Source organism: Eurytemora carolleeae, unplaced genomic scaffold, assembly GCF_000591075.1.
Source record: "Eurytemora carolleeae unplaced genomic scaffold, Eaff_2.0 scaffold57, whole genome shotgun sequence".
Classification (NCBI taxonomy): Eukaryota; Metazoa; Arthropoda; class Copepoda; order Calanoida; family Temoridae; genus Eurytemora; species Eurytemora carolleeae.
Window position 1 is genome coordinate 442068 of NW_019396351.1, and position 14240 is coordinate 456307.

Consider the following 14240-nt stretch of genomic DNA (forward strand, 5'->3'; position numbering starts at 1 on the left):
TTTTTAAAATTGACCGAGATATCGGGTATTTAATATTTAGAGGATAAATTAAAATTGAATTTCTTAATTTTTAAAAAGGAGGGTAACATTTTGAATATTCCAAGACTAGCAGTTTTCTATGTAAATTTAAATTATTGGCTCCGATTGTATTTTCGAGACAACGCCGTGCAGATCAATAACGATCTAAAACAAATTCTATGTTTATCAGGACATCCTGTAATGTACTGCAACCCAAGGTACTAATGCAAGGAAAGTTAATTGCGGTTGTGTATACTTTGCGTACATATTGAAACCAGTTCTCTCTGGGCGGAATTTGTAAACAAGACAGATGCATCAGTGTTCGTCTAGTATCCGAGGAGGATTAAAGCATTTAATTTTGATAATTTTGATAATTCACATAATAATTTCCTATGACCAGAATATTTCATAGATTATTTTTGTGAAAATGGATTCCATGTCAGGCTGTGGAATCCGTCTTGTGTTTACTTTTCCGCCCAAAGACAGTACACTGTAGTACAAAAAATGCGTGCACCTCTGAAATAACTTTCCTTGCATTAGTACCTTGCTGCAACCTAACTAATTTCATCATTTTATTTGGTGAGCAGCTGGTTTTAATGAACAACGCTTTGGTTTTTTTTGGTTTTACTCAAGAAAGATGAGAATTTCTAATAAAATCACTTTAAAAAGATTGAAATATTTTTTAAAATCTTTCGGGCTGGACTTCTAAAACAAAATTATAATAGTGCACAAAAGAAGATGCTAGAAAATCTACGATAAAAATTTAATACAATATTCTTGAAGAAAAAGATGAATAAAGTTTTCCGACATCAACTCTTACACCATCCGTCAATAACTAGAACTACAACTGTTAATAGTACAAACAATTTGTATATGCTGGCTTTAAGTATAGAATCTGCATCTGATTTTATGTACACAGCTTGTACAGGTGTCCAGGGTATACCCTCGTTGCAGTACGATTCATCACAGCAGGATATGCAAACCTGAAAATGGAAATAAATTTTTCGACAAACGAATTGAAAATTAATTTTAATAAGAATAACTGATGAACCAGATAATCTGTAAATGTAATAAAAAATGTTTGAAAATGTTTCAAATATTTTCTATCAGTTTGCAGTACGTTGCCGGAACGAATTGATGTCAAAACTACAATTACATAAAAAATAAATAATTTTACAGTTTACAACTATTTATGTAAATAAAAAATTAGTTTCTTATATCCTCTAAGATCGTGTGTAATTTCTATGCTATCTATTTTAATAAATCGGCGTACATATCTGTACAGTATATTTACCTGCAGTTGTTGATCTCTATAACACCCTGTTAACTGTGTACACTCCTGCTTAGTACTGCAGGTTTTACTCACAGAAATAGTTCTAAATGATCAAAAATGTAATAACTTCCGTGAAACTTGTTTTAGTCTTGATAATACAACCCTGCCAGCAAAGATACGGAGTAACTTTAATTTGTAATTTTTCTTTTTATTCCAGAGCTATATTTTAGTCATTATTGTAAACTAAATTGTCCAAATTTTTACCCTGCAGAGCCGGAAAATTAAGAGAGAGTCGTAGAACGAAACTCCCGAACTTCAATGCTTTTGCGTCGATTTAAATTTTTAAAAATATACAAAACAATATTTCTTAACAAAACTATTTGCATCTACAAAACTGCCTGACCCCATTCATGAAACCAGGTTTCCAAAACTGGGTTTCATTTCGATACTCTGTCTTAAGTTTCAGGCTCAGTGTACATTAAACAGTGTACTGTACAGTCAATCTTCCATGTAGCAGGGGAAATATATTCTACTAAGAAAACGTTAAAAACTTATTTTTCTTATGTTTCAAGCACCATTAACTATTTGAGAAAAGTAATAAAATAAACAAAAATCTGTATGAAACAGATAAGTAAATATATTATTCACAGCCACGTACAGGGTGTCCCAATAAACATGGGTATTAAATGACGACTTCTTTGTCGCCTTTGTTTATTATTTCGTAACATAATGTGTAGAAAAACATTTTTTATCAAAAACAAGTAGAAGACATGAGAAGGTAGAAGTTGTTTTAGATTTGTTAAAAAGGGACTGTTATGCGTTTTAATTTGAAGTGGTAGCCGTAGTACATTTTAATTTCCGAGCCGGGTCAACCTTTCCGGTCCCAGTTTGTACTGTAACGCCTGGACATTGGGTAAATAAAGCAGACACTCAACAATGTTGACGCGGTCAGACATTAGGTTGAATGTACTTTTACTGAAGGGTCAGAGGTGCGTGTGTTTACTTAAGGTTAATTAAATTAATGATTTAAAGTTAATGATTTTCTTCTTAATAGGTTTTATCAATTTATAGAACACACCTCAACCACCACAGACACAACACAACAAATAAACTTAGTATCAGCAAAGAAAATATCTATCAAAAATATATATTCATCAAAAAACAAATAAATCAATCTAGTATAAAAATATTTCAACAAACAAATGTACATTTCAACAACAAACATATTCATCAAAAAACAAATATATTTATCCACAAACAAACATATTTATCAACAAATGAATATTTTTATCAACAAACAAATATAAATTTATCCACAAACAAATATATTTATCAACAAACAAATAAACTTATCAACAAACAGATATTTTTATCAACTATAACGAATATATTTATCCACAAACAAATATATTTATCAAAAAACAAATAAACTTATCAACAAACAGATATTTTTATCAACTATAACAAATATATTTATCCACAAACAAATATATTTATCTACAAAGAAATATATTTATCAACTAACAAATATATTTATCAATATATAAATATATTTTGGAATAAAATGTGAAAATTTATCCGACTTTTAATGTAAAGTCCTTAAAAAAATTGAAAAAAGGGCTCTGCTACTCTTGCTATCCCTTTTTTATTGTCTTTGTGCAGATATTTGCTGGAAAAAAATATTTAAAATTTCAGTCCAAGTAGCAGCTGTGGTGATCATAAAGTTTAGATTTTCCAAACTGCAGACGATTTTGTTTTACCTTATAGATTATTAGTAAATGTAATACAATATCTTTTTTTAGCTAGATACACAAAGATTTCATTTGAGCTGGTTTAATACATCTCAACATCTTTATATATAAGTTATCTTAATTCCAAGTTTTTTTCAGAAAAAATCCAATTTTTCGCTAAAAAAATCTTTAATTGATTATTGCCATTATAAAATGCCTTTGACTCAACAGTCTCAAAATAAAAATTGTACTATGTCATACGGCCTGCAGTTGCACATCACCAAAAATAATCAAATTATGGATATATCAAAGGAAAACTAAGATTAATGATCAGAAAAAGGTTTCTAGAGTACCATTGTGAATCGGGTATTGTCATTTTTGCATGGATGGGGTCACTTATACTTACGCTTTAAACATATGTGTCTTCAGCGCTCAGATGATTAATTTTCTCATGAATAGTTCAATCTTAGACTTTATTGGAACACTATAGGGGCAACAATGAACTCTAATTTAACTCTTAAATCTTAGTTTAAAATGTTTGTGCAGAGGATATCGAGTTCAGTTGTTGAAGCTAAGCGCTATCCTCTTCAAAAGTTACGCGCTCTGATAATCAATGTTAAACCCACCAATTAAAGTTATCCTTGCAGGGTAAGACCATCACGAGATTTCGAAGAGGAATTAAATTAATCTGTAGATTAATGATTGATCCCTAGTTTCACAAAACATTAGTTCTGGTCAGTTTGTACCAGTGTGCTGTATTACCTGCCATTAGAAAGATTATGCCTGGACATACAGGCAGGTAGATGAGCTGGACAAGGCCGATCAACTGCTACCTGGTTACACCCAGGGTTACTGGTTCTATTCGAGCAGGTGAAACAGGTTATACCTTAATTAAACTTATTTATGCAAGGGATTTATTACTTCTGAAAGCCCCCTCTTCGGCCCACCTTCCTTCATCTACCACATTATCTCTTAGAAATAATGATTTTTCTACTTCAAAATTTAAGAGAATCCTAAACAAAAAATAAAGCCTTTTAATATTTTTTCCTCCAGTGAGGAGTTATCTTACGTTTTGTTCCTAAAGAAAATAAGATGAATTGTTAAAAACTTTAGTTTCCAATATTTGGTCCAATTAGAAGAAACAAACGTTTTAAAACTAGTTAAAAATGTTTCTATTTACAAGATTCGTTTTTGCGAAACTAAGTGAGGAATAGTTTTCTTTAGTATTTCCTCAAGCTTTGCTTAAAGTGTTTATTAGTGTATATGCGAGAGTTAGACGAACAAACTCTATAAAATATTGAATTTTCGAATCTCCGATTTTCATCTTAAAAGAAGCTTTCATAGAATTCATGTATTTTAAAGAATTTTACAGTTTTTTTCTGAAAGATATTGTTAAAATAGGCATCATATAATGATCCGTCCCATAGGCGCCCAGGAATTTAGTGCTTCCAATGAGACTAGAAGAATGTCGCAGAAATGTGATCAAACCAACCAAAAATGCGGCCAAACTGTTTAAATTTAATAAAATGAAAAATTACCCTGTGAAAAATGCTTCTATTAATCTTGCTTCGTCCATTTAATTAATAAATATTTTCTGAAAGTTTGTTGTCATTTTGTAAAATTTACTTACTGGTTGGAAAACCTTGATCTCTATATCCTGTAGATACGCAGACCAGGTGTAGAAGAATAGTTAGGATAACCTGAACCCGGAGTTCCATGCTCTCGGTTGAACCGACCAACTACGGGTTAGCTGTTGTTTAATTACTGTTTGTTTGTTATCACCCGTTCATACAGAGATTAAAGTGCTTTACTTTTCACTTCTTAACATCTGCATATTTCGAATGCACGGTTTCGCTGTTGATTTAATACTTTTTTGAGAAGCTATGGTGAAAAAAAGAGTTTAACTAGACGTTCTAGTTTAGACATCTTGAGCTAAAAATACAGGGTTTGGCTCATCAAGCAAAGAAACTAGGGCTTATTGATCCGGTTTTAAACCCTTTAGTTTAAAGGATTCAATTCAGATAATTGGGTTTAGCTCATCCTGCTTCAGTACTGCCAACTAGTGTCTAAATAAATATGAAATGAAATGAATTATTAAAAATATATTTATAAATGAAAGGCTTATTTCAGTCCCTAAAGCTTCTTGTACAATTGACCATGGTTTAGAATCTAAAGTATGTTAATGAGAGTATTTATATAGATAGGATATCTTCGTATCTTAAAGCCAAGGGTTTAAGTGAGCTTCAATGTAGAAAAATATCTTTTTAATAAAACTGTGGATATGAACCCTGTTCTATAGTGAACCCTGTTCTTTAGTGAACCCTGTTCTATAGAGAACCCTGTTCTAGAGTGAATCCTGTTCTAGAATAAATCCTGTTCTAGAATGAACCCTGTTCTATAGAAAACCCTGTTCTAGAGTGAATCCTGTTCTAGAACAAACTCTGTTCTAGAGTGAACCCTGTTCTATAGTGAACCCTGTTCTAGAGTGAAACCTGTTCTAGAAAGAACTCTGTTCTAGAGTAAACCCTGATCTACAGTGAACCTTGTTCTATAGTGAACCCTGTTCTAGAGTGAACCCTGTTCTAGAGTGAACCCTGTTCTATAGTGAACCCTGTTCTAGAGTGAATCCTGTTCTAGAAAGAACTCTGTTCTATAGTGAACCCTGTTCTAGAGAGAACCCTGTTCTAGAGTGAACCCTGTTCTAGAGTGAACCCTGTTCTAGAGTGAACCCTGATCTAGAGTGAACCCTGCTCTAGAGTGAACCCTGTTCTATAGTGAACCCTGTTCTAGAGTGAACCCTTGTCTATAGTGAACCCTGTTCTAGAGTGAATCCTGTTCTTGAACAAACTCTGTTCTAGAGTGAACCCTGTTCTATAGTGAACCCTGTTCTAGAGTGAATCCTGTTCTAGAAAGAACTCTGTTCTAGAGTAAACCCTGATCTACAGTGAACCTTGTTCTATACTGAGTTCTGTTCTAGAGTGAACCCTGTTCTAGAGTGAACCCTGGTTTAGAGCGAATCCTGTTCTAGAAAAAAACTCTGTTCTAGAGTAAACCCTGATCTACAGTAAACATTGTTAGATACTGAACTCTTTTCTAGAGTGAACCCTGTTCTAGAGTTAACCCTGTTCTAGAGTGAACCCTGCTCAAGAATGAACCCTGCTCTAGAGATAACCCTGTTCTAGAGTGAACCCTGCTCTAGAGTGAACCCTGTTTTAGAGTGAACCCTGTTTGTGTTTATGTCTGTAAAGTAGGATTAAACTAATCCCTAATCCTGACATCACTTCTTCATATTTTCTCTTTATCTTCCTGCCCAAACTCTGGTATTATAGGGTGTTTGTATGAAAACAAAGTGTTTGTTTGTGATGTCTTTATGCTGTTTGTGGATGATTGTTGTGGAGTGTATCTGTGTTGTGTGGAGTGTATATGTGTAGTGTGGATGTATGTGTGTAGTGTGGAGTGTATATGTGTAGTCTGGAGTGTATATGTGTAGTCTGGAATGTATATGTGTTGTGTGGAGTTTATATGTCTTGTGTGGAGTGTATATGTATTGTGTGGAGTGTTTATGTATAGTATGGAGTGTATATGTGTTGTGTGGAGTGTATATGTGTTGTGTGGAGTTAATATGTGTTGTGTGGAGTGTATATCTATTGTGTGTAGTGTATATGTGTTGTGTGGAGTATATATGTGTTGTGTGGAGTGTATATGTGTTGTGTGGAGTATATATTTGTAGTCTGGAGTGTATATGTTAAGTCTGGAGTGTATATGTGTATTCTGGAGTGTATATGTGTTATGTGGAGTGTATATGTGTTGTGTGGAGTATATATTTGTAGTCTGGAATATATATGTGTAGTCTGGAGTGTATTTGTGTAGTCTGGAGTGTACATGTGTTGTCTGGAGTGTATATGTGTTGTGTGGAGTGTATATGTGTAGTCTGGAGTATATATGTGTTGTGTGGAGTGTATATGTGTAGTCTGGAATGTATATGTGTTGTGTGGAGTGTATATGTTGTGTGTGGAGTGTATATGTGTTGTGTGGAGTGTATATGTGTAGTCTGGAGTGTATATGTGTTGTGTGGAGTATATATGTGTTGTGTGGAGTGTATATGTGTTGTGTGGAGTGTATATGTGTATAGTATGGAGTGTATATGTGTTGTGTGGAGTGTATATGTGTTGTGTGGAGTATATATGTGTTGTGTGGAGTGTATATGTGATTGCATAACTGAGTGAATGATGAATGATTTTATGCTCAATATAGGATGAGTGAATGATGAATGATTGTATACTGAATATGGGATGAGTGAATGATGAATTATTGTATACTGAATGTAGAATGAGTGAATGATAAATTATTTTTGTTGAATATAGCATGAGTGCATGATGAATGATCGTATACTGAATATAGGATGAGTGAATGATGAATGATTTTATGCTCAATATAGGATGAGTGAATGATGAATGATTGTTTACTGAATATAGGATGAGTGAATGATGAATGATTGTATACTGAAAATAGGTTGAGTGAATGATGAATTATTGTTTACTGAATATAGAATGAGTGAACGATGAATGATTGTATGCTGAATATAGGATGAGTGAATGATGAATGATTGTATGCTGAATATAGGATGAGTGAACGATGAATGATTGTATACTGAATATAGAATGAGTGAATGATGAATTATTGTATACTGAATGTAGGATGAGTGAATTATTAATGATTTTTTACTGAATATAGAATGAGTGAATGCTGAATGATTGTATGCTGAATATAGCATGAGGGAATGATGAATGATTGTATACTGAATATAGGATGAGTGAATGATGAATGATTGTATACTGAATGTAGAATGAGTGAATGATGAATGATTGTATGCTGAATATAGGATGAGTGAATGATGAATGATTGTATACTGATGAGGGATGTGTGAGAAAACCGTTTAATGGGTATTATTAACATTTGACATTTGGATCATCCATTGACAATATCCAATCCATGGTCTGGTATAATACTAACACATATATTTACACAATTTCTCTTTTTATTTTTACTCATTCACATTTCCCTTTACTTCCTGTTAATAAAATATTTAAACACAAAAATCACTTCCTCACTTTTTCTCCTTTTTTTGATCGTTTTATTTTCTTTTAGTTTGTTCAAGCACTTTATTTTTATGTCATATTTCGCTTAATAAACCTTTCCGTTCTTCCTGTTAATATCATATCATTAGGTTTCTAAACTTATATTTTCAAATAATTGGAATGATAAACAAGGAGTTTGAATAGATCAAATAAAACAAGTAACAAAGGAAGCCAATAGCTTATCAATAATCACCCCCCCTCCTCAACTCTAACTCCTGATCACGACGTATTATCGTTAATAAATCACCTTTTTGAAGTTTTTAAGTTTCAAGGTAGGTTAATAGATAGATAGAGCTGTGCGACCCTACTGTCCCTTCTGTTTGAGGTCCTGTATGTGACTGAGTAGCTCATATATATACTTGTATATACGCTCAGTGTCTCCCCCTCGTTAATTGGTTCTAAACCTAGCCTGGGAATGAGAAGTACCATCGGACAAACCATCCGGAGAATCTAAACCATCCCAACCCTCCTAATCGCAATCCTAGACCCATGTTTTTTGCATCTTTCTTGACAGTTTTACACCAGTTCCAACTCCTTTAAATTCTTCTTAAATGGATTTTATAAATCTTAAATGTAAACGATTTGTTGTTTCTAATAAAAAAATATCATTTAATTATTAAACTATAAGTGTCAGAAATAAAGGGATAAATATTAAAAAGTTGATGTTTTTCACAGGAAAGAATTGAACACTCGCAACAAACTCTATTTTAATGATCTCTTAATCTTTGCATCCTGATCTGCTGTACACGTTTGATATTTCAAAATTAGATTATCTGTAAAAATATAGTTCATACATTTGAAATATGAAAGGTGAACGTTAGATTGCAAAGATATAAGAATTAGAGAATTACAATTTGAGGCGAGTAATCAGTTCCTTTGACGAGCAAAATCCCCTTGTAATCAGGGTAATCAGGCGTGGTGGAATATTAGTAGAATTATACCTTCTAGAACTGATTTAGTGAAACAGACACGAAATATAAATCCGGAAATAGAAAATACTCCTCAAATTATTAATATATTATACTAGCATGGAAATCCAGCGCTGCCCTGGACTCATAGTCGCTCCCACAGTTTACCCGCACTTGGTAAGTTATGATCGGAAAAACAAACAGACAGGCAAACAGAGATTACATCTTTATATATATATACATAAATATACATATATAGAGTAGTATTCTGTTATATATATACATAAATATACATATATAGAGTAGTATTCTGTTATATATATACATAAATATACATATATAGAGTAGTATTCTGTTATATATATACATAAATATACATATATAGAGTAGTATTCTGTTTGTCTTTTTGTTTGCATGTTGTTTGCATGTCTGATCACAACTCATGAACCCCTAAAACGTGTTGCCTTAAATTTTGATTGATAACTCGGTAGAGCCACGGGAATGTTCGTAGCCTGGTTTAAAAATTATAAGTTGAGTGGGTTGACTCCAACCTTTTCATAAACAATACATTCAAATAAGGGGTTTTAGGACTAAGAAATTGATATTTATTATGTATAAAAATAGCTTGGGGACTTATCCTTGCCTGCAGTTTTCTCTATACAAGTCAAGATCATTCCATCAAATGTCCTTTTTCCCGGATTTATATTTAAAACTTCCTGTGCTGTGACAACGGAGCTAAACAACCTCCGGGAAAAGGCAGATTACATAAAAATCAAAAGTTTGATGAAAAAAGTCCGTTGGGAGCAAATAGATTCTAGTACAATAGATGGCAGTACAGTACAGTACAGCTGTATTCTTAAATTACAATTGTCTTACAGTAAAATAAGTGCAATTTTATGTGTTCTTTATTTTCTGTTCACACACTTTTTTCATTTAATCTTGGGAAACTTGTGAAATAAAAAAATATAGTTCTGAAGCTTTATTCAGTTACAGGGTCTGCAGATAGGACCATAAACAAAATATAATGGAAAAACAAAAGACTTTGAAAGTGACGGAGTACCTTAAAAGAAAAATTCGCAAAAACTTATTGAACATACCTCGTATAACTAACAGAAAACTATAAACAAAACCATTGTTTTTGAAAACCATCGTTTTTAAACAGAAAATAAGAAGTAGTTTTTAAAATTCGTAGTTTTGTCAACGTTAATTCACACTCTACAATTGTAGCTCTAACTGAAACACAAAGTAAAGTAAAGAGGTTCGTTCAAGCGCGGGTAAACGGCGGGAGTAATGAAGAAGAAAATAATGACCTAAACTAAATTTCATTTTACAGCAGAAATAAAAATGAATAAAATTTACTATTAAAAAAATAATTTACAAAAACCATATTTTTTCATTAAAACTAAGATTTAGTCGTGTCGTTTTTAAAACTAGTTATTTACACTATAATGGCGGCTTATGCAATTTTCTTAAAAATAACCCTATTTTCGTATTTTTGGTAACTTTTTAGTAATAAACCTTTAATGGCCGGGGCCGGAGGGGAACACTATAATCCCTCCTTTTTGATTGTTTTTAAAAGAAAATCTAATCTATAGATTCGCTAAACTTTGAGTTATTCAGTGGCAGCGGAGGCAATCGTTCTTTAGAATCCATTCTTAAAAATTTGAATGAAAGGGTTTAGAAGTTACTCCTTCCTAGTTGCGCCGCAACATTTTCGCAGATTTTTCAAGGGACTCTTCTCCCTTCTCCCCCTCCTTTACAGCCACCTCTCCCCAAACCTACATATTCCCCCTTCTCCCCCTCCTTTACAGCCACCTCTCCCCAAACCTACATTAACCAAGATAAGATTAAACTAATCAAAAAACTTCGCCTACCCTGTCCATTTTTATGCAAATGTTATAATTCCTATTCTTGAGAAGATGGTATCCGTTCAAGATGACGGATTCAATGCATCCTGTTTCCTCCGTAAACTACTGCAAACAACCAGCTGGCTCTCTAGCTGAATCTAGAAGTTGTATGACATGAATGCCCCTGTATTTCCGACGTCCAAAAACGTATTTCTTTTTCAAGTATTTCTGATTCAAGAAAATAGTTTAGCTTACTGAATTGCTGGAATGATTTATGAGTACAATCATGCATTTAACAAAATCCGCTATAGCTAGTCACTTTTAAAAAAACCACAGTTTAAAATAATCTGTTTTCAAAGAGAAAAACATGGATGATTAAACAAAGCTTTAAAGGGTACCATAAATTTGACATCACCCTCTATGAATGGAGGTTCATTTGAAATTATTTCTGCAATCCCTTTAAGATTATTATAAGAAAGGCGTAAAAGTCCCTTCGTAAACCGTGTTTTTTCGTGTTCTTTTCTTTTCTCTAACTAAGTAATTAACCAACATGGTAACTTAAAATAAATGGGATACGCCTCATGAACAGACTGTTTCTTTTTTTATTAAAAACATTTTTGTAAACATTGACCTTTTTAGGCTCTAAAAACCTTATGCAGCGACATAAAATTGTGATGAGAGGTCAAAAAAGTTTGATTTGCTGGGACCAAGTTTCTAATGGAAAAAACGTTCGCAAAAAGTTTTAAAAAATATTTTCAAGAAGTATAGTTAATAATCCATGGACTAAAATCTACTATCTATTTGTGTAACTCTATTACTGAAATATATCTGTCCCTAGAGTTACACTGTATTTGTGTAACTCTATTACTGAAATATACCTGTCCCTAGAGTTACACTATATTTGTAAAACTAGCTCTAATACGGAAATATACCTGTCCCTACAGTTACACTCTATTTGTGTAACTCTAATATTGAAATATACTGTCTTTAGAGTTACACTCTATGTGTGTAACTCTAATTTTGATATACACTTGTCCCTAGAGGTACACTGTATTTGTGTAACTCTAGTACTGAAATATATCTGTCCCTAGAGTTACACTCTATTTGTGTAACTCAATACTGAAATATACTGTCTCTAGAGTTACTGCACTCTATTTGTGTAACTCTAGCGCAGAGATAAGAGAGTTACAGAGATCGATTTTTGACAAATTTGACTGAGTATTGCATCTTGAAATATCACAAAGTTGGTTAATGAGTGATTTTAAGATGGATTTAGTATAATGAGTCAGCAATTGTATAATCATTAGACTTTGTGATATTTTAAGATGCAATGCTCAGTCAAATTTGTCAAAAAAATTCATTGTAAAACAGTTTAAGAATTCAACACACAAAATATTAAGTAGAATTGAAAAAAATGGTCTGAGGTGTGCTTTTTTGTGTGACGCGGCTGGATTTTTTAAAATGACACTTTAAAGGCCCTAAATATACCATTTAAAAAATAAGTTTTGCCCGGAAGAGTCAAATGTGGTGGTACGGAAGGGGAAATACTGGTGGCTCATGGCCGCCTGCCTTCCCCCGCTTGTCTGGGAGAGATTGACAATAATTCTTCCATATAAGCAAATTTTATCCAAAAGATAATCTAATTGGATTGTATTCATAATTGGGGTGGGGGGTGGTGGTCGGGGGAAGAGAAATCCCCCCCCCCCTGTGATAAAAGGAAAATTTCAGTTTATTTACACACACCCTTCCCAATATTGAATAGAAAATTCAGTTATATGTACATTGTACGTACATTCTTATAAAGTAAAATGTTTTGAACTTTGAATAAAATATATAAATCTCATTTCAAAAGTATTTTGTGTAAACGAAACTGTTTTTAAAGTTTTACTTTTATCCCTCGGGTTCTGTAAAGGTCTCACAATATATTTTGGCCCAGTCGTTTTATGGAAACATACAAACAGTCAGACAATGAACATATATTGTATTTACATATTTACTTCGCTTTTCTGTTTTTATCCAATTAACGTCAAAACGGCTGAACCGATTGGGCTCTAAATTTTGTTTTTAAAAGAATTCGATTTTTATTAAATTGGGACAATTCACGAGTTTTTGATAAAATCCGCGAACTTTTTTTGTTTTTGTTTTACAATATGCTCAAAGAGAAAATGTTCAAATGCAATAGAAGATGGGCGCGAAGCGCCCTGAAAGCAATACGGAAAATATATTTAGAATTTAGATATGTTAATCTGATCCAATCTTTAAATTTATTTCAGAAGCAAAACTGTGAACAAGAGGTACCAACACCCTTTAGTCCCTATAGGAATTCAATAAGACTTATTAATGCATTATTACAAATTATAATTAGATATTAATATACAACAAGTTTACAAAGTTTTCTCTGATGTTATAACTCAGGTATAATACTAATAATGTATAGTTGTTTATTTACAGATTAATTCACGCAACAAAATAATAAACATTGCCCCCCTTCCATCTTCCTTCCGCTTCCCCTCCTCCCCTTCCTTCTTTCCCTTCCCCCCCCTTCGGCCTTCCCCCTGTATTATATTATACCCTTGTAAACTTGATTTACCGTAGTAACCCCAGTTCTAGGTTTTCCTGGCAGTGGGATGTTATTTAATAATAATACAGTAAGTCAAAGAAAAATATGGTAAAAAGTAGAATAAATAGTAATTCAACAATTTGCGTGAATTTAAAGATATTGAAAAATATTCATAAAATTAACATCAAAATTAGATTTTATAATGATAATTGCTATTTTTATGGTACGTCAGGAAACTGAGTTCTTTTTTAAAACGTGGTAAATAACTATTCATAGTTTAATGGTGCATCAGGAAGCTGATCTCTTATTTAGACCGTGCTAAATATTTAGCTTGATAGGACGTCAGGAAGCACAGTTCTTATTTAAAACGTGCTACATATTAAGTTTAATAGCACGTCAGGAAGCACAGTTCTTACTAAAAACGTTCTTTATCACAATTATTTAATAGGGCGTCTGGAAGCTCATTTTTGATAGAAAACGCGCGGATGAAAGATTTTAATAGCACGTAGAAACTGAGTTCTGATGTAAAACGTACTGAATAAATAGTTTAAAGGACGAAAGGAAACAGAATTCCTTTTTCCAACGTAGTGCTTAAATACATAGTTTAAACAAATCAGGAGTTCTTGTCTGAGACCGTGTTTTTGATGGAACCCCTTCAGAAATTATAATAATAATCGATTTCAATTTCAAGTATTTTGCCGAGAATGTTTCCATGAAAACGTTTCAAAGTTTCTGACTAAGTTGTTATTAAACCTCCAAACATTGC

At 32.7% G+C, this 14240-nt stretch overlaps 1 protein-coding gene across 1 annotated transcript; it reads right to left on the bottom strand.

The window, feature by feature from the left end:
* Positions 1 to 521: 521 nt before the first annotated feature.
* Positions 522 to 8484, bottom strand: LOC111701529 (ly6/PLAUR domain-containing protein 6B). The gene is made up of 5 exons (XM_023472837.1): positions 8407 to 8484; positions 4652 to 5087; positions 3784 to 3907; positions 1313 to 1394; positions 522 to 1001 (listed from the first exon to the last, which is right to left on the bottom strand). The coding sequence occupies exons 2-5, from the start codon at positions 4737 to 4739 to the stop codon at positions 828 to 830; spliced, it is 468 nt and encodes a 155-aa protein (XP_023328605.1). The 5' UTR covers positions 4740 to 5087; positions 8407 to 8484; the 3' UTR covers positions 522 to 827.
* Positions 8485 to 14240: the final 5756 nt, after the last annotated feature.

Bases quoted from the DNA above. Each gene is read 5' to 3' on its own strand.
- LOC111701529 (XM_023472837.1), bottom strand. From the start codon at position 4,739: ATGGAACTCCGGGTTCAGGTTATCCTAACTATTCTTCTACACCTGGTC. The intron at 3,908-4,651 runs GTAAGTAAATTT...AGTTTAATTAAG, and splicing joins AGATCAAGGTTTTCCAACCA to GTATAACCTGTTTCACCTGC. The intron at 1,002-1,312 runs GTAAATATACTG...TTCCATTTTCAG, and splicing joins ATAGAGATCAACAACTGCAG to GTTTGCATATCCTGCTGTGA.